This window comes from Accipiter gentilis, chromosome 17 (genome assembly GCF_929443795.1).
Source record: "Accipiter gentilis chromosome 17, bAccGen1.1, whole genome shotgun sequence".
NCBI lineage: Eukaryota > Metazoa > Chordata > Aves > Accipitriformes > Accipitridae > Astur > Astur gentilis.
Genome location: NC_064896.1, coordinates 4783072 through 4802039, shown reverse-complemented (window position 1 = coordinate 4802039; position 18968 = coordinate 4783072). Strand labels below are relative to the sequence as shown.

General features: G+C 65.8%; 2 protein-coding genes across 9 annotated transcripts; one reads left to right on the top strand and one right to left on the bottom strand.

Moving 5' to 3' along the window:
* Positions 1 to 1255: 1255 nt before the first annotated feature.
* On the top strand, positions 1256 to 10971 carry MAP3K6 (mitogen-activated protein kinase kinase kinase 6). Of its 4 annotated transcripts, none has more exons than XM_049819707.1 (28): positions 1256 to 1304; positions 1686 to 1876; positions 3206 to 3229; positions 3658 to 3845; positions 3963 to 4131; positions 4329 to 4435; positions 4567 to 4737; positions 5040 to 5152; positions 5303 to 5462; positions 5606 to 5756; positions 5962 to 6069; positions 6145 to 6194; positions 6325 to 6420; positions 6757 to 6841; positions 6923 to 7056; positions 7136 to 7263; positions 7370 to 7506; positions 7680 to 7785; positions 7969 to 8126; positions 8233 to 8413; positions 8495 to 8657; positions 8929 to 9094; positions 9192 to 9377; positions 9480 to 9585; positions 9834 to 10062; positions 10152 to 10407; positions 10536 to 10612; positions 10738 to 10971. In XM_049819707.1, exons 2-28 carry the CDS (start codon positions 1781 to 1783, stop codon positions 10814 to 10816), a joined length of 3624 nt encoding a protein of 1207 aa, XP_049675664.1. In that variant the 5' UTR covers positions 1256 to 1304; positions 1686 to 1780; the 3' UTR covers positions 10817 to 10971. The 4 variants fall into 4 exon arrangements, with proteins under 4 accessions (XP_049675664.1, XP_049675663.1, XP_049675662.1 ...); XM_049819706.1 differs by lacking the exon at positions 1256 to 1304 and adding an exon at positions 2371 to 2510 and having other exon boundaries at positions 1316 to 1876; positions 10741 to 10971; XM_049819705.1 differs by lacking the exon at positions 1256 to 1304 and adding an exon at positions 2371 to 2510 and having other exon boundaries at positions 1316 to 1876.
* Positions 10972 to 11010: 39 nt separating this feature from the next.
* On the bottom strand, positions 11011 to 17653 carry SYTL1 (synaptotagmin like 1). 5 transcript variants are annotated; one of them, XM_049819715.1, is made up of 16 exons: positions 17578 to 17601; positions 16736 to 16903; positions 15264 to 15560; positions 14804 to 14949; positions 14605 to 14713; positions 14165 to 14204; positions 13739 to 13838; positions 13416 to 13510; positions 12809 to 12931; positions 12554 to 12720; positions 12367 to 12469; positions 12086 to 12247; positions 11930 to 12008; positions 11754 to 11853; positions 11458 to 11663; positions 11011 to 11306 (listed from the first exon to the last, which is right to left on the bottom strand). In XM_049819715.1, exons 3-16 carry the CDS (start codon positions 15509 to 15511, stop codon positions 11167 to 11169), a joined length of 1818 nt encoding a protein of 605 aa, XP_049675672.1. In that variant the 5' UTR covers positions 15512 to 15560; positions 16736 to 16903; positions 17578 to 17601; the 3' UTR covers positions 11011 to 11166. The 5 variants fall into 5 exon arrangements, with proteins under 5 accessions (XP_049675672.1, XP_049675671.1, XP_049675673.1 ...); XM_049819714.1 differs by having other exon boundaries at positions 16736 to 16995; positions 17578 to 17592; XM_049819716.1 differs by lacking the exon at positions 17578 to 17601 and adding an exon at positions 15985 to 16111 and having other exon boundaries at positions 16736 to 17227.
* Positions 17654 to 18968: the final 1315 nt, after the last annotated feature.

Below are 18968 nucleotides of genomic sequence, written 5' to 3'. Positions count from 1 at the left end.
TTTCCCGCTCCGTGGGGAACATCCCCACCGCAGGCTGAGGCCAGAGGAACTGGAGGAATTGCTGGGCTGGGCTCCCCAGCTCCAGATAAGCGCAGACAGGCTGAGCTGGGGCTCAGGGGGAATCTGCGGCCACATCCCATCACCCCAGGGATGGCGATGGGGACGAGGGACGCGGCGGCAGGGGAGGAGGCCGGGCAGGGTGCGTGCCGCAGCCGCCGCACCCCTGGCTCTGCCTTCCCCAAAAATGGTGATGGGGCTGAGCGGCAGGCCTGGGCAGGCAGGGCTCCGTGTCCTGCTGTCCCCAGGCACCCAGCGTCCCCACTCCTCCCTCCTGCCCCGGGGCTGGCCCTGCCCTGCTGGGGGAACAACGCTGGGACAGCTCGTCTGCCTTCGTTGTGGCTTGTCTGCCTGTACGGTGGCTTCTCTGCTTGCACGGTGGCTTGTCTGCCTGTACGGTGGCTTGTCTGCTTGTGTTGTGGCTTGTCTGCCTGTATGGTGGCTTCCCTGCCTGCCTGGTGGCTTCTCTACCTGTGCAATGGCTTGTTTGCTTTCATGGCATCTTCTCCGCCTGTACATTGGCTTCTCCGCCTGTACATGGGCTTCTCCGCCTGTACATGGGCTTCTCCGTCTGTACATGTGCTTCTCCGCCTGTACATGGGCTTCTCCGCCTGTACGTGGGCTTCTCCGCCTGTACCTTGGCTTCTCCGTCTGTACATTGGCTTCTCCGCCTGTACATGTGCTTCTCCGCCTGCACGGCAGCCCTGCGCAGGGTGCTGTGCCAGCCTGTCCCCTGCATGTCACCACGGACCAAGACTTTCCCAGCCGGGGACGCGGCACTTCAGAGCCACGGGTCACAATTCTGCCCACAGCTCTGCCCACTCGGCTCCCGTCTCCATCCCCCGGGCACCTTCCCTGGCCCGGGAGGGGGGATGTGATGGGGGTACGGGGATGGGGGGGGGGGGGGGCTGCCCAGAGAACCCCAGCTTTGCTCCCACCACCCAAGCGACTTCGGAGCCGGTATTTTGGCTGTGACACGTGCTGGGAGGGAGAACCGGCCCTCCCCCCCCCCCCCTTTTTCCCCTTCCCCTTGCCCTTCTTTCGCAACCGGCCCTTTGCAACCGGTGCCCGCGGGGGGCAGGATCCGGCCGGGGGGGTCCTGTCCCGTCCCGGGGGGGGCGGGCGGAGCCGCCGTTGACTCACGGCCGGGACAGGCGGAAGCGGCGTTCGGTGCCCGGGGCGGAGCGGGGCGGAGCGGAGCCCGGTGCGGGGTAGCCCCGGTACGGAGCCGTCCGGAAAGGAGCCCGGTAAGAGGGGTGGACGCTCCCGGTGAGAGCCGGCCCGGTAGGGAGGTCTCCCGGCGGGGGGAACGGGGCAGCTCGGTGCGGGATACGGGCTCTCCCGGTAAGGAACGGGGCAGCCCGGTGCTGGTCAGCCGGTACAGGGTCCAAGCTCTCCCGGGGGGGGGGGGGGGGAAATTAGGGGCAGCCCGGTGCAAGGTAAGGGCTCTGCCGGTAAGGACCAGGGCAGCCCGGTGCAGGGTACGGGTTCTCCCGGTGCTCAGTCCGAGCCCCCAGCATGGATCAGCCTGCCCCAGCCACGGAGGTGCCCAGGACCCCCGTGGTCACCGGGAGCTGCTGGCAGGACCCGTTGGCGGTGGCGGGCACGACGGGCCGGCCGGTGTGCAGGTCCCGGGACCGGGCGAGCGGGCGACGGGCGCTGAGCGTCGTCTGCGTGTTGGGCCGGGAGCCGGCCGCCTGCCCCGCGCTTCACAGCCTGCGCGATGCCTGTCGTCACCTACGGGCACGCCTGCACACCTTGCCCTTCGGCACCCTGGTGTTGGGCGACACCGGCACCCTCGACCGCTTCTACAACGCAGGTGAGGATGCGACCCATGCCGCCGGCGGAATTCCCGGCGTGGGGTTTCTATCACCCTCTTTTTCCCGCTATTCTGCCTGGTTATCCCAGCTGTCTGGGAATATCTGGGCCGAGAGTCTCCCTAGCCCCTGTGCAGCTCCCGGCGGAGCTCTGCCGGCTGTGTGCTTGGGTGGTTCGCTGTTTGTTTTCCTGCCTTCCTCCTGTTTACTTTCCGGGGTGGTTGGACATTTGCAGGGATGTCTCCTTGGCGTTAAACACGCCGGTGTGATTTCAGAAAGGGTGGTTTTTGTGGAGGGTTTGCTCAGGGTTCAACCCTGTGCCAGGGTGCAAGCGGGTGCCCCTCACCGTAGCCTCAGGTGCTGTGATGGCAGGGGCCATCCCCTCTTTTAGGGGATGCAGACCCCCCCCCAAACTCGGGGGTGGCTGTTTCTCCCTGCCCCATGAATTCGGGGTCTGGCTTCGGTCCCGTGAGCATCCCCGCCGTCCTGCCCGCAGACGTGGCCGTGGTGGAGCTGAGCGACTCCGTCTGCCAACCCTCCCTCTTCTACCACCTGGGCGTCCGTGAGAGCTTCAACATGTCCCACAACATCCTGCTGTGCTGCCAGGCTGACCTGCCCCCCCTCCAGGCCCTGCAGGTCAGTGGGGACGGGGACAGGGACACCCCAGCCCCTGGGTGCTACTGCTCCAGGGTGGCACCAAGTACCTGGAGCATCCGCGCCGGCAGGAGGGGGATCTCCATCCCACCCCCCCCGCCGAGCCCGGCAGAGTTCCCACGGTTGCATCCTGCTCTGACAGAGATTTCTCTGCACCTGGATGGGATGAGGAGACAGTGGCTGGGGATCCCAGTTAGCCCCGGAGCTGGGTGCAGGGTGCTGGGTGCTTCCCTGGCCCCAAGCAGCTGGAAATTCAGGAACAGGCGCTTTTCCCTGGGGAAAGCCGATTCCTTGGAAGCAAAACCTTCCACACAGAAGGGGCCAGCAGGAGGGATTCTCACTGCTCAGGGAAAAAAAAAGTGCAGCTGGGAGCACATCCAAATCGTCCCCAAATGTCACCCTGGCTCCGGGGAGCCCCAGGCTCCCCTTTGGAGACCCTTTCCCTATGCCGGGTTTGGAGCAGAAGCCGGCTGCCTTTGCAGCCCTGCCCGGGGTGGGGGGGTTCCGCACGCAACGCTTGCAGTGTGGGGACAACTGGCCGCCCTTGTGGCTCAGCCCCAGTGTCCCTCGCTGTCCCTGGCTCTTTTCCAGGTAACTCCAGTCCCTGAGCCTGATATCGGCTGATTTCTTTTGCCGGGGACTCTCCTTAAATCCCTCCTCCTTCCCTCTCTCCCCAGGAGGACATCTGCCAGAAGAACTCGGTGCGTCCCTTTTCCTCATGCTTTCTGCTGCGGTGCCAGAGGGGTTTGAGTCCCTCTCTCCTGCTGAGCTGCCTCTCCCCAGCCTTGAAGGGTGGACATTGCAGACAAGGAGCGACACCTCTCCCCAAATCTGAGTTAGGGAGACCTCACTTGCTCAGAGCAAGCGCCAAGAAACAGCAGCACAGAGAGGGGTACCTGGTTTTGAAAGAACCAGGAGTGTTCACTCTGGAGTGTAATGATGGCAGTCAGAGAGAAAGCTGGTTTGTCTTTCCTTGCTAATGACTTATATGGAAGGTCGTTGCGTTAGCATGGTCTGTATGGCCTGGGCAGTGTGAGCAGGCTTGGGCAGAGGGGTTTGGTCCGTGATATGAGTAGGGGGGTTCTCAGCTCGGCTGACACGGCCTCTCGCCCCTTCTCCCCTCCCTCAGGACCTCTGTGGCAGCTACACCTTCATCCCATATGTGGTCACCCCCCAGAACAAGGTCATCTGCTGTGACGCCGGGGCCATGAAGTGCCTGACGGAGCTTTTCCAGCCCAGCTCTGAGACGGAGGCTGCCTTCACCCCGCTGGCAGCCCGGCTCGTCCAACTGCTGGAGGGGATCCCCACTGACTCCTGGTACTGCTGCCCACTCCTCCGCCTGCGGGCAAACCCCCATGCCCACATGGGCTGGCAGGGCTTGGCAGAGAATTACCACCACCCGATAATCCCCACGTCTCTGCCCCCCATCCCCAGCGGGTATTTTCGGGAGATGATCCGGCGGGATATCCGGAGGGCACGGGAGATGTACCGGGGGGAACAGCTGAGCCGGGAGCTGGCCCGCATCCAGCAGCGCCTGGACAGCATGGAGCTGCTCAGCCTGGACATCGTGGTGAACCTCCTCCTCTCCTACCGTGACGTGCAGGTGAGGGGATTTAAACATCCCGGGGAGGTGCCGGGGACCACGTCGGCATCTCGGGGGGGGTTTGCTCCGCAGCCTGCCGTTGCTCGGAGGAGCTTGCAACTCTCAGAGCTTGTCCGGTGCGGGGAGAGCATCGCCCTGCGGAGTTGGGCACAGGCAGCCCGGGGGTCCCCAGCTCAGCCCCACCGCCATCCCCGCAGGATTACGATGCCATCGTTTCACTGGTGGAGAACCTCCAGGCGCTGCCGACCTGCGCCGTGGCCGAGCAGCACAACGTCCGTTTCCACTACGCCTTCGCCCTCAGCCGGTGAGCGGTGGCCGGGGAGGGGGACACATAAATATACCCCGGGTACCCCAATGGCACGGAGCTGGGGGCTCAGGGGACTGAGGGGCCGTGCTGGCGATGCCGTTTGCCAAGCGCCGGTCGCGTGTGTGCAGGCGTAACCGTGCCGGGGACCGGGAGAAGGCCCTGTCGGTGCTGCTGCCCGTGGTGGAGCGTGGGGAGGGGGCTGCGCCCGACCTCCTCTGCTTGTGCGGCCGCATCTACAAGGACATGTTCATCAGCTCCGGCCTCACCGACACTAAGATGAGGGACCAAGCTTTCTACTGGTGAGGCTGGGGACAGGGCTGGGGGCCACCTGCCTGCCCATGCCCCCGTCCGGGGGGTTTGGAGCGGTTCTGGGGGCTTTCCAGGCAGCACAGCCCCACATTCAACGCCCCCCGGCAGCAATGCGGAGGCAGGTGATGCTAATTCCTGCCGGGCTTTTATTATTTTTACTTCTTTCGGGTTTTTTTCTGGCTTGGGAGCACTCCTCCATCATAGGGGGCAGCTCCAGGAGCCCAAGGCAGCCGCGTTTTGGCTGGCAGGGGGGTGGCAGCGGCCGTGCCCCCCACCCGGCATCTCTGCCCAGGTACAGCAAAGCCTTCAAGGTGGAGCCGAGTCTCCACGCGGGCATCAACGCCGCCGTCCTCCTCGTGGCTGCCGGCCACCAGTTCGAAACCTCCGTGCAGCTGCGGCAAATCGGTGGGTGCCCACCCACGGGTTGGGGACAAGGACCCACTGGGGATGGAGACCAAACACTGGGGTCTGTTGGCATCACGGCACCCCGGAGCAGCTCTGCCCAGGTGCCAATTTGCTGGCGGAGGGGTGATGGGCTCCTGCTCCCGTGTCCAGGGGTGAAGTTGAGCTGCCTGCAGGGTCGCAAGGGAAGCCCGGAAGAGCTGCGCTACTACTGGGATGTGGGTTTTTGCCTCGGAGCTGGCATCTTGGCTAACGATCTCAGCAAAGTCATCCAAGCCTCTGAGAAGCTCTACAAGCTCAACGCACCAGGCTGGTACGGCACGGCACGGCACGTGCCCACCCGGGCAAGACTGGGTCTCCAGTCCCTGGTGTCTGTGCTCCAGGAGGGGGTTTAGGGGCTTTTAGGAGGTGCTGGGGACATCCCTCTCTCCTCTCTCGCCCCCCATGTCCCCACAGGTACCTGGTCTCGGTCATGGAGACCTTCCTCCTCTACAAACACTTCCAGAGGAGCCCACAGGTCCCCTCTGCCCGGCAGGAGCTGGCTGATTTCTGGCTGGGCTTCCTCCTCCAGGGATGCCAGCCCTTCGTTGCCGCACAGCACTGCCCGGTGAGGGACCCCATAGACCCAACCCCTCCTGCCCGGACCCCCGGACATCCCTAGGGATCACCCAGTGGTCCGGGCTCACTGGGGATTTGGGGAGGCACCAAGCAGCCCACCGGTGCCAACCCAGGGGGGGAGGATGGGGGTGCAGGGATGCAGGCTGGGGACCCGGCGGGTGGGGGGCTCACCCTGCAGTCCCCTGCTGCCACAGGTCCTGGTCCTGGAGCTCAGCAAGGTCCTGCGGCCGGCCCGGCTGGCACTGCACGGTGGCACGGAGGAGCCCGCCCTGACGCTCGCCCTCGTCTGCCCCACGGAGGAGGTAGGGATGGGGCTGGAGGGGGAGAGCTAGCGGGGTCCCCACCGACCCCCTCCTCACCTGCCCCTTCTCCTGCAGAAAGCGGCATCGAGCTGGACCTTTGCGGCCACGGCCATCCGGGGTGTCAGGTGAGCGTGTCCCCAGTCCCCTCGCTGACAGGACCGAGGATGCCCCTGTGTGCCCGCAGCCCCTCTGCCCGCCCCGTGGGCAGCATCAGCCCCAGCACTGATGGGATGGGATGGGGTCTTCTCCCTCCAGCATCTGCAAATGCGACGAACGGGGCTGCTTCCTCTACGTGATGCACGTGGAGGAAGATTTCCAGCTCTATTTCCCCTCCCAGCAGCACTGCCAGTGGTGAGCAGGGCGGGGTGGGGGGCACAGGGACCCCCACATTGCTGGTGGGGGCATGGGGGACCCCCAGTCACTGCCCTGGTGAGCAGGGAAGGATGGGAGCAGGCTATTTCTTCCCTACCTTAATTTGGGGGGGGGGGGGAAGGGGTGTCCTAGGAACCCAAGCCCTGCAGCTGGGTCCCACAAAGCAGGGTGGCACAGGCCCCCCGCGTTGTGCCACTGGTGGGGGACAAACTGCGAGGGGGCGCAGGAGCCCCTCTGCGCCGGGGGGGGGGGTGTCAGTGACCAGGTCCCCAGCACCCTCACTGGGGCTCAGGACCGTTGTCCTCCCACCGGCAGGTTCTGCGACCAGATCCAGTCCCTTCTGGCTGAGCAGGCAGCGGGTGGTGAGGAGGTACCCAGCCCCACACAGCCCATCCTGGAGGTGAGCTGGGGACAGGGGGTGACATGGGGGGACACGGGGCACCGAGTGGCACAGGCTGCCACTCCGCATCTCTGCCTGCAGTACAGCTACGAGTACTCGGAGGCGGGTGAGCGGGTGATCCTGGGCAAGGGGACATACGGGGTCGTCTACGCCGGGCGCTGCCTCAGCAACCAAGTGCGCATCGCTATCAAGGAGATCCCAGAGAGGGACAGCCGGTAGGTGCCACGCCGAGGGGGTCCCGGAGGGTCCCGGCTGACCCTGGGCAGCCCCTCACCCTGGTGTCCTGCCATGCAGGTACTCGCAGTCCTTGCACGAGGAGATCGCCTTGCACAAGCACCTGCGGCACAGGAACATCGTGCAGTACTTGGGCTCCATCAGCCAGGACGGCTTCATCAAGATCTTCATGGAGGAGGTGCCGGGAGGTAGGCAGCGCTGGGGATGGGATTTGGGGGTCAAAAGGGGGACACGTGGCCGTACGTGTGGCCTAAATGGGGGAGATGCCCCCCTCTGTGCCCCCTCCCTCCCCAGGGAGCCTCTCGTCCCTGCTGCGCTCCAAGTGGGGACCCCTGAAAGACAACGAACCCACCATCGTCTTCTACACCCGCCAGATCCTCGATGGGCTCAGCTACCTCCATGATAACCACATCGTGCACCGTGACATCAAGGTGAGGGGGGCATCGCCCATCTGGGGGCATGAGACCTGACCCCCTTATCTCAAGGGACACCGGGGAGCCAGGAGCTGCCCCTCTGTATCCAAAGCCCCTGGGGTGATGCCCTGCTCAAGCACCAGGAGCCTTTTGTGGCTTGGTTTTATTTTGGGGTGCCCTTCTCGCCCCAGGGAGACAACGTCCTCATCAACACGTACAGCGGGGTGCTGAAGATCTCTGACTTCGGTACCTCCAAGCGCCTGGCGGGCATCAGCCCCAGCGCCGAGACCTTCACAGGTAAAGGCAGCCCGGGGCTGGGGACTGGGTTCCCTCGACTTGGGGGTGGTGGGATGCTGAGGACCAGGCGACAACGGGGGTCTGCATCCTTGTACCCAGCATGGGGACAAGGAGAACCCACCCTGGCGGGGAGTTTGGGTGATGGATATGGGCTCCTCTCACCCCTCCTCATCCTCTCCCCAGGCACCCTGCAGTACATGGCCCCAGAAATCATCGACCAGGGGCCGTGGGGCTATGGGAAGCCAGCGGATATCTGGTCCTTGGGCTGCACCATCATCGAGATGGCCACAGGCAAGCCCCCCTTCTACGAGCTGGGCAGCCCCCAGGCTGCGATGTTCAAGGTACCCACGGATTTGGGCAGGGGATGGGGGTTCCCCAGCCCTGAAATTCCCCCCCCTCCTTGGGACGGCTGGTCCCTTTGCAGCTCCACGGGTGCCTTCCCTCCAGGTGGGCATGTTCAAGATGCACCCGGAGGTACCCGAGTCCATGTCAGATAAAGCCAAGACGTTCATCCTGCGCTGCTTCCAGGCCGACCCGGCCAAGCGGGCAACGGCTGCCGCGCTGCTGCAGGACCCCTTCCTCGCCGACGCCAGGAGGGTCCGGACTCGGCCTGTGCCCCCGGTGGGGGGTGAGTCTTGGTGGGGGGGAGCAGGATAGGGGGGACCTGGCATGAGCTGCTAAATAACCGTCTCCATCATCTCCCTGGCAGGTGATCCCCCCCACTTTGCGCAGCAGGATGGGGATGTGGAGGGCAGCGATGGGAGCAGAGGATGTTCCTCAGCCAGGCAGGACGCCCCAGTGAGGGGCACAGCAGGCAGCCTCCTGCTCCCGTGCCACCCCAGCGAGGCAGCCTCCAGCCGCAGCTACTTGGGGTAGGGGGATGGAGGGACCCTGGAGGGGGGGGGTTGGCTTTCTGCCTCCCACGGCACCCACTCTCCCTGCCGTGTCCCAGCACTGCACCCCATGATGCTTCCTCATCGTGCCAGGGCATCACATCCCTCCCCGTTACAGCCTGGGGGGCCTACAGGAGGTCCCCCATGCCGTCTGCCAAGCCCAATGGCTGTGCCGACCCCAAGGCCACACTCCTAAATGCCCGAGGCCAGGTTGGAGAGGGCAGTGCCAACCTCGCCCACCTCTCCCCAGCACTGCCCAGGGCTCAGCTGGCTCCGACCACAGCCTGCGCTCGTCCTCCCCCGAGGAGAGCGGGGACGGGTTCCTCCTACGGAAAGACAGCAAGCGCCGGGCCACGCTGCACCGCGTCCTCACCGCCGAGGCACCGGGCATCATCGCCGCCTTGGAGGAGAGCCAGGTGGGCGCTGGGTGCCCGGGGTGGGGGGGGTCTGCACAGCAACTGGCTGGAGGGTGGGCACGGTGGCAGCCCCTGAGCATCTCCCTTACCCACCCAGAGCACAGCGGGTGCGAGGTTGGGCTCGGAGCATCTCGCCCAGCTGCTGAGCTGCCTGCGGAGCTACATCCAGTGCCCCAGCCAGCACCAGCTGTGCCAGGACCTCCTGGCACTGCAGACCCAGCTGTGGGCAGAGGGGCTGAGCCTTCCCCACCTCCAGGCTCCCCTCTTCAGCTTCCAGGCAGTGGTGAGTACCCGCGATGGACTGGTAGGGTGCTGAGTGGGTGATGCCCTGGTGTGGGTGATGCCCTGGTACAGCGATGCCCTGGGATGGCTCTGCCCCTTCCAGGTGAGACGGGTGCTGCGCCAGCATCACATCAAACCCCACTGGATGTTTGCACTGGATGATGCCGTGAGCCAGGCAGTGCAGGCGGCTTTCACCGTGCTGGTGAGAGGTGGGTGACACTGGGGGATGGCTGGGACGTGGGTCTGGGTCCCACCACCGTGGCCGGTTGGGTGGACGAAGAGGGTGGCTGGTCTGGGGTGGGCTGGGAGACTTTGGGGTGCTGGGAAAAGGACATGAGGGGGGGAGCCAGCACTGGGGCAGCTTTGGCTGGGCCCAGCTCCCCATTTTGTCCCTGGTGCTCTGGGTCCGAGGCCATCGGGCACTTCTCTGTGCCCATCGCTGCCTCTGCCCCCACAGACCTGGGACTGAAGGCTGGCAGCCCAGGGATGGATGGCATCAAGGACACGAGTGACAAGGATGACCCCATGCCGCCGAGGCTGTCCATCCCCAGGAGCCCACCCCAGCAGGATAGCACTAATTCAGGACTCAGCACCGGCCCCAGCACCCGGGCGGACCCCCTGCCCTCCCTGCAGGCATCCTCGGCACTGGTGACACAGCTCTGCCATCTCCGCATGGAGACAGGCAGGTAGGGCTTCGCTGGTCCTTGTCCTCTATCTCCTGGGGTCCCAGTCTCTGCCCCCCACTGGGTGCCAGTCCGTGTCCCACTCTCCCCAGGCTGCTCCAGGAGCTAGCCGAGAAGGAGCAGGAGTGGCAGCAGCTGATGCAGCGGGCACTTCGCTCCGGGGACAATGACACCGTGGTCCCCAGCCAGCCCCGGCGCAGAGGGGATCATGGAGAGGTCCCCTCGAGGTGCTTTGCCCCGGGGCAGGATCGCTCACCCCCAAGCCCCCAGTCCCCCCAGGGACAGGCTGACCCCCTCCTCCTCGAGTGGCTGCAGCGGCACGACACGGACCCGGCCACCACGGCCACGGTGAGGCCCGTGGCCACTTGGCACACACAGCTACGTGGGAGCTGGGGGTCAGGCCCCGCTGGCATGAGCAGGACAGCCCCCTCCTTCCCCGGCATTGCTCCCCCCAACACCTCTGCCACCTCCTGCAGCTCCTCTCCCATGCCTTCACCCTGCGGGACCTGCTGGGCTGTGCCACCCGTGACGACCTCTTCTACGTGGGCATCAGGTACCCCCAGCTCGTGTTGCCCCTCCTGGCCTGGCCGAGGTGGGGAGAGCGGGGTGGCAGCTTTGGCAGGGTGGGGGGGGACACATGGCTTGGTCCCCTCCCTCCGACAGCCCCCCATGTCCCAGCAGGCGCGGGCCGGCGTACCGCCTCTGGGCAGCCATCCTGGAGCATCGCCGGACCCTCGCCCAGGAGGAAGGGGAGTAATTCCCAGCCCCAGCGTGGGGACGTGGATCCAGGACACCCAGCTCCTGGAGCCCCAGGGCTGCCACCACGGCGGCTGGCAGGATGGTGATGGAGGGGACAGCCCCACGCTGGGAGCCGGCGGATGCAGGGGCTCCAGCTCCACACCGGAGGGAGAAGTTGGGGTACGGTGCCCACAGCAATAAACAGCCGCCAAATGTGCCCTCCGGTGCCACTTCATTGCTGCTAAAAGGCTGGGGGGGGGGGCACAGACCCCAGCCCCACCCAGTGATGCTCAGGGTGTAGCTTTGTCCCCCACCCCGGGTCCCACAGTCCTGCTGGCACAGGGTGCTCTATGGAGGGGGCCGTGGGGGCTATGCCCGGGGGACGAGGTTGGTCCGCAGAGGCAGCAGCGCTTCCACCCACTGCCCCGGCTGCCGGAGCAGGCGTCCCCACACTCCCCGCTCCTCCGCCGTCGAGTCCATCCAGCCCACCGGCAACCCGTAGCTGCTCCCTGCGGAGAGACCACCGGCGTCACCTTGCAAGGTGCCACCAAGCCCTTGCAAGGTGCCACCAACCCCTTGCAAGTTGCCACCAACCCCTTGCAAGCCGTGGGGGCACCCTGGGGTTCCTGGGGCTTGCTCCCCCCGCCTTCCCCACCTCACCTGTGCCCAGGCTGAGCCGGATGCCACCCAGCTGGTGTTTGGAAAAGGCTTCGCGGTGCCAGAGGGTGAACTCGGCACACGCCTCGGCCAGGTCCTTGGCCTGGAAGCCGTCGTACACCATGGTGTGGTTAAAAAGAGGATTGAGGCTTCGCTTCACCACCCGCGTCTTCTGCCGGCTCGCCTTGCTGTCGTCCGGCAGCACGTAGCTGGGGGGTGACAGCAGGGTGAGGGGGGGGATGACACACACATCAGCCCCTCTGGGTGCCCCCCTGGGTGTCACACACCCCCCCCCTTACCACTGCACAAAGGCATCCACGGTGCCACTTTGCAGGGGGATGAGGCTCTGAGCATCCTTCACCCAGATGTGCAGCTCACCTGTGGGTGGCAGCCCCCCACCTGCAGGCGAGAGGAGTCAGGGGCACCCTGCCATGCTGGACCCCCCCCCTCCCCAGTGCCCACAGGCACCTCTTACCTTCTGAGCCAGCAGGAATGAATTTCAATGCCAAGTTGAGGTTGCCCCGGCTGGTGAGGCCATCCGAGGAGATGGGCATCTGGGGAGGATGGGGGGGTTATGGGCGGCAGTGGATGGGAGGGGGGGAGTGGGCCGGGGGGGGAGCTGGGAACTCACACGGGGCTGGAGGCTGAACCACTCGGGGCGCGTGTTGGCCCAGTCCCAGGCTCCCAGCGCGATCTCCACCTCCCCCAGGAAGACGTTCCTGCCCAGGCTGTCGTGATGCCACACCGAGAGGTTCAGGGTCCGGCCCTGCAGGTCCCTCTTCTCCAGCTTGTACTGGTGGGGAGGGGACACAGACAGGGTAAGGTTATTCACCCCCACCCATCCATCCCCCCTTGAACCAGGAGGACCCCCACCCCCCCGCCCCCAAACTACTCCAAAGCGGGGTTAGAAACCTTGAGGGTCTCATTGAAAATGGGATCCAAGCTCCTCTTCCTCACTGTGGTCTTGCGCTTGCTGTGGTTGGACTTATCCGGCAGCAGGTACGTCTTGATGTACCTGGAGCCAAAAAAATGAGGAGGATGCAATGGGTACCACCACGAGCATTGCCCGGACATCGCCGCTCGGGGCCGGGGCACTCACGGGTCCGACCGCTGCTTCTTGGCCTCGGCCAGCTCGCGGCACCGCAGCACGTGGACCCGCAGCTCCTTCTTGGCCGGGTCGTAGCAGAGGGAGAACTGGACGCAGCCCCGTACGGCCACGCTGCCCAGCTCGCCCTCGCTGTACAGGCTCATCAGGCTGCCGCTCAGCTGTGAGGCGGCGGGACAGGGTCAGGGGGGCTGGAGAGGTGACCCCCCACCCCCCACCCCCCCCCCCCAACAGCCCCCAGCCCTGTACCGTGGAGGAGCTGAGGCTGGACACGGAGGAGCTGGTGGTCAGCGCGCTGCTTCGGGGCGCGTGGCCGTTCTGCGGGGACACCCGGCCCGGGCACATCTGATCCATCTGGGGGGTCCCCAAGCCCTGGAAATGCAAAGGAAAGAGGGGTCAGCACCACCCCCCCTGGACCCCCATCCCCAGTGCAGGCTCCTGAGGGCACCCAGCTCCCAGCAAGTGCCTGGTACCTGGGCACAGCCCATGCCATGCTGGCTTTGCATGTCCCATACAGCCCTATATAGCCCCCTCCAGCCCTCCCAACTCCCTCCAGCCCCATACAGCCCCCCTAACCCTATACAGCTCTATATAGCCCCCTCCAGTCCCCCCAACTCCCTCCAGCCCCATACAGCCCTATATAGCCCCCTCCAGCCCTCCCAACTCCCTCCAGCCCCCCTAACCCTATACAGCCCTATATAGCCCCCTCCAGTCCCCCAACTCCCTCCGGCCCCATACAGCCCCCTCAGCCCTCCCAACTCCCTCCAGCCCCCCTAAACCTATACAGCCCTATATAGCCCCCTCCATCCCCCCCCAACTCCCTCCAGCCCCATACAGCCCCCCCCCCGTGTCCCACCTGCCCAGCATCGGGGCCACTGCATGCGGAGTCGGGCTCCTCCTCATCTTCCTCCGCGCTGGACGTGCCGAAGGGGTTCCCACCTGCTGTGTCACCTGCAAGGGTGCGGTGTGGGTGGGGGGTCCTGCCGCAGCAGGGATGGATGGGGGGAGAGGGGGGTGTCCCCTTTTTTTGGCAAGAGGAGTAAGAAGGCAATTGAGGGATGGGGGGCTGGGAGGAGGCTGGTAAGCAGTGCTGGGGGGCTCCAACCTCCCCAAATCTAGACAGCACTGACATATCCCCCCCCCCCCCCCCCCCCCCCCCCCCCCCCTCATTATGATTACCTGGCTGGGCTGGGACATCCTGCTCCCTGGCCGGGATGTCACCCTGCCACAGGGGCTGTGACACTGGGGTCTCCTCCAGAGCTGGGGCTGTGGGGCTGGGCTGCGAGGTGGCACAGAGGGGAAAAGGGTGAAAAATTGGCACCCTCCTCTCCCCGGTCTGCTCCCCTCAATCCAGCCCCTCTGGGTGCCTGGGGACAGGGTGGGCGACATCCCATGGGACATCCCTCCCATCACTTCCCACTCCACAAGGCTCAGGATCATACTTTGCAAGACCATGCACAAGGCTGGCCCCAACCGCAGCACTTTTTTGGGGTGACACTGTGGCCCCGGGGCCACGGCAGTCAGGGTGACTGAGCCCATCACTGGGGCGTCAGGTACCGGCTGCAGGCTCTGCTGTGCTGGCTCAACCCCCCCCCAGGCACTGACCTGGAGCTCTGCGGTTGCCTGCGCCTCCTCCGTAGGGGGGCTGTGAGAAGAGACGATAATTAGTTTCTCTCGACAAGGCATCAGGCTAACGAGCACTTTCTCTCCCCCTCCACATCCCCGCAGCTATTTATAGAGCTGGGGTCTGGCAGGGCCATGGAAAACCTCCCGGGTGGTGGACAGACAGACATGGGGACAGTGGACAGACGCCAGGACAGCGGAGAGATGCCAGGACAGTGGACAGACACCAGGACGGTGGACAGACACCAGGACGGTGCAAGCTCTGGCTGTGCCAGCCCCCTCACCATGGGCTCTGCTCCCACTTCTCCACCTTCAGCTCCCCCCGGGCGTCCCAAGGCTGTGCCACCCCCAGCAGGGTACCAATAAGAGATGCCACCAGCCCTGGGACACCCATGGGGTAAAAGCCCCCCCCCCCCCCTCACCTTTCCTCCAGCTCCTCCACACCATCCTCATCCTCCTTCTCCTCCACCAGTGGCTCGCCGATGGCCTCCAGCTCGCCAAGGCGGGGGCCACACTCCAGGTCCCCCGCTCCTGGGGACATCGGGGACCTCAGCAGACTGAGCCCCGGCCCCCAGCATCCCCCCCCCCCCCCTGCCACCCGCATCCCCATCGTTCACCTACCCCGGGGCCGCCTCCTGCGGCGGATGGAGGCACGGACGAGGTCGGAGCCCAGGTGGTGCCGGTGGCGCTGGGCACGGGCATCGCAGAACCAGTCCCCGGTGAGGGTCCTCAGCCGCGCCGGATCCGACACCGACTTGCGGAGCTTGCTGGTGGTGGGAGGGCGGCGTTAGCTCCCCCACCACCCCGGTGCTGCCGTCGACCCCTGTGCCGCTGTCCCCATCACCGCTTCCCAAGCGGCTGATGGAGCCACCACAACTGGCGTTGGGGACACCAGCCACCCTCTCCCAGGGGGTTTGGGATGCCTGATACCGGTGTCACCCACTGCGGGACTTCACCCTGCTGGGCTCAATGGGTGCCCCCATCCACAGGGGAAAGGGGATCCCAGGCTGGCTGCTCTTAGGGGGGGGGGGTGTCACACTGTCCCCGAGGGTGACGCTGAGCAGGGGACCCCCCACCTCACCTGATGCGCCCCTCTTCGCGCCGGCGGAGCTGCCAGTCGCGGCGCAGCACCTCGGCGATGGCGCCCCTCTCCTCCTCTGTCAGGAAGCTCAGGTCCAGCAGCGCTTCGGCCCCCAGCTCCAGCGCCATGGTGGGGCTGGGGGGGCCGGTGGGGGCACCCCGGGGTGCTGGTCTAGGCGGGTGCTGAGAAGCAGAGGGCCGTGGGCGGGTAGGCTCAGCGCGTCGGGCATGCACCAGTGATGCCAGCATCTGGAAAGGGACTTTGGGGCCGCTTTGGGGTGGGAATCATCCTGACCCTCTGCAAAGAGATGGAGTGGAAGCTCAGCATGCAACCCCCCCCCCACGCACACACACAGACATTGCACCCCAAAACACCCCTGGGACCCCAAGTGAGGACAAACCAAGGGGTGGGATGATGCCGAGGGTGCCAAGGGAAGGAGCACGGGCAATCCCACAGGCAGGGTGAGGGAAACCCTGCCGCTCCTGCTGCCGGGCCCTGCTGCCGGCCCAGTGCCAGGGCCAGCCCTGCCCACTGCCGGGATCCTGCCCGCAGCCCATGTTTGCAAAGGGTGTTTGCTCAGGACTGGCTCTGCCCCTGCCTGCTTTCCCACGGGTTTCATTGGGTGCCACAGCACCGAGATGGGGGGCAGAAGGGGGCTTGGCTGCCCCCACGATGGGCTGAGACCTAACCAGGCTGAGACCAAACCAGGCTGAGACCGTACTCAGCTCATCACAGCTCCCAGGGCAGAGGACGCAGCAGGGGCTCTTGCCCCACTTCCCCGGCATTGCCTCACTGTTGCCCTTCCTCGCTCTGGTGTTGCGAAAGCGCTCGCTGCCTGGCGCGGGATGCTGAGGGCAGGAAATTGCAGCAGCAGTAAGGCAGGATCGGTCCTGCTGTCCCCCCAGTCCCCCCCACAGCCCCAGCCACCCCGCTGGGACGTTAGCACCAGCACAACCGCACCCCGGCATGGCCAGGGGGGATTCCGCCTCCACCGTGGGGCTTGGACACCAGTGGCCCTGTCCTCTGCTCCAAAGGCGACTCTGTCCCTGTCCCACGGGTGGTCCTGTCCCAGCCCCATGGATGCCTTTATCCCAGCCCTGTGGGTCACCCTGTCCCTGCCCCACAGGTGGCCCTGTCTCAGTCCTGTCCCCAGCCCCATGGGTGCCCCCGTCCTAACCCTGGCGGGGTGGTCTCAGACATCCCCTGGCACTGGGGACCCCAGCCCAGGACCCAGCTCAGGATCTGAGCGCACTGGTGCCGGTGGGTGGGCTGGGTGCCAACCCCACCATGGACAACCCCCCCCCGCAAGCCAGCACCAGGGACCCCCCCCATCAGGCACCAGGGACCCACACACACAACCTGAACAACCCCCTCCCCAGCACCCTGCTCCCCACGCGAGGCAGGGGGACCCCGCGACACCCACCAGCACCCTGCACCCAGGGCTGGGTGGGGGGGTCTCGGTGGGCACGTACCGGCTGTCACCGGGGCTGGGATCCTGCTGCCGCCGTCTCCCCGCCGCAGCTCGCTCGTATCCTGTTTACTGGCGGCATACAGGGGTGTCCCCCCACCCCGGAACAGAGCCGGCACCCAAAAAAAAGTCACCCAGGTCTTGCCCAGGCGCTGCCGCAGTTCCCTGATCCCTGCAGGGACCCCAGTGGGTGGGCGCAGCCGGGGTGTAAACAAGCACCCACCGGTGTGCAGAGGGGTGCTGGGCACCCGGCCCCCCCCCACCCTGCATGGGAGACCAGTCAAACCAGTTAGACCTCACCAGTAAGCCACAACTTTGGGGGGGTGGGGGTGCACATCTCCCTTTTTTCTTTGCAAGCAGCCCACCACAACGGAGGGGGGGCAACGGATGGTGTGAAAAAATACACCCCCCCACCCCCCCAAATGCACCCAGGCTCAGCCTCCCCGGAACCCCTCCTGGGGACTAGCAGGGCCCAGCTGCCCTCACCACAACCCAGAGCTGCACCCCCCCCCACCCCGTGTACCCCCCCCCCCACCTCCCTCCCTGCACCAGGGACCCTGCAGCCCATCACCGTGGCCTCGGACCCCGTCCAGCAGCTGGGCCAGGCCTCTGGCACAGCAGTAGGGGACGATGAAAGCCACCGCAGAAATTCGGGTCCCAGAGTCCCCATCCCATCCCTCCTCGGTGGGCAGCAGAGCAGAGACGAGGGGAGGCTGCAGCCCCCCAGAGCCAGGCGAGAAGAGCCAGGACACCCCCCCAAAATCCAACACACACACCCCCCCTAAGGATCCCAGCGCAGCCCCACCATGGGGCAAACAGCGGGGTCAGCCCCACGGTCGCCCTTACCTGCCCAGGACAGCCTGTGTGGGGGGTCACGGTGGCTTGTGTCCCCCCCCACCCACCCACCCAGCACCCCACGGGGACGTGGGTGGCCCCCGGTCCCCACCCTGGTAGGGTGCTGGCGGCCTAGAGCTGAGTCAACCGCAGGCGAGGAGCAAAGCGCCTCCTCACCTCGGCGGCACGAAAGCAGGGACTGGAGCCAGCAGCACCCGCCGGACGGGACTGAACTGGGCTGAACTGGGCTGAACTGGGAGGTGTCAGGCAGCCTGGGAAGGAGTGGTACAGAGGGAAAGTGACCCAGGGTAGGGGGACCCCCTCCCCAGCTCCCCAGGCTTGGTGGAGGCTCAAAGCCAAGAGCGTGGATTTGGGGATGGGGTGGGAGACACACCACCCCCCACCCCCGTTCTCACCAAGGGGTTTCTGGGGAGCACATGGGGCAGGATGCGGCCTTGGGGTGCTTTATCCGGAGCAGCTCTGGAAGAGCTCCAGGGTTGCACTGGAGGGACTGGGCAGACTGGTCCCTGCTGCACCTGGTGGGTGGGTGGGTGGGGGCAGTAAATCCACACTCCCCCCCCCAAAAAAACCTAGTGTGGGGCAGTGCAGGGTCCCTGGGGCTTTGCAGGGCCCCCAGCCCCCAGGGTATCCCCAGCCCCACGGCTCCCATCCCATGGGGCAGCCCCAGTCCCCCCCGCCTCATCCCATCACTAACCCCAGCCCCACAGCCCCTACCCCATGGGTATCCCGAGCCCCACAGCTCCCATCCCACCCAGTGCGATCCCATCTTGCTCCAAAGGGATGGAGGTCCCGACCACCCAGGACAAACCTAGGTGCTCAGCCCCACGCAGGATCAGGCCAGCAATGCCCCGCAGTGGTAAACCCCAGCACGCAGGGCAGGAGCATCCTTCCCCGGCAGAGCGGGGACCTGTGCCTCAGTTTCCCTCGATTGCAGAGGGAGGGTGGCTGGCTGGGGGGGGTGGGTCAGGCTTCCCCACCGGGGTCCAGCCATCACCCAGCCAGCTTTACGACGAGATGGCAGTGCTGCTGGGGGAGGAATTGCGGTGGGGTGCAGCGGCGGCTGCCTGGTAGCACACACCGAGCACAGGACCGCAAGAAAAGGGGATTATTTTTAGTGTGGTTTCTAAGGAAATGAGACTTTAGCAACAGCTCTGTCTGTCTGTCTGTCTGTCGTCTCCCCTCCCCTTCCTCCCCTCGTAGGGTGATCTCTGCTCAGCTCCGGTGGGGAGAGGCCCCAGATGGACGAGGTCCTTGCTATGGATGCTCTGGAAATGCAGCGAGCGTGGCCAGGTCTCTGCGGGGAGTGGAAGGTGATGGCTCGGGGACGGTCGTGTCCCTGCAGGGGTGCTCGTAGGCTGGTGGCTCAGCTCTGGGTCACCCAG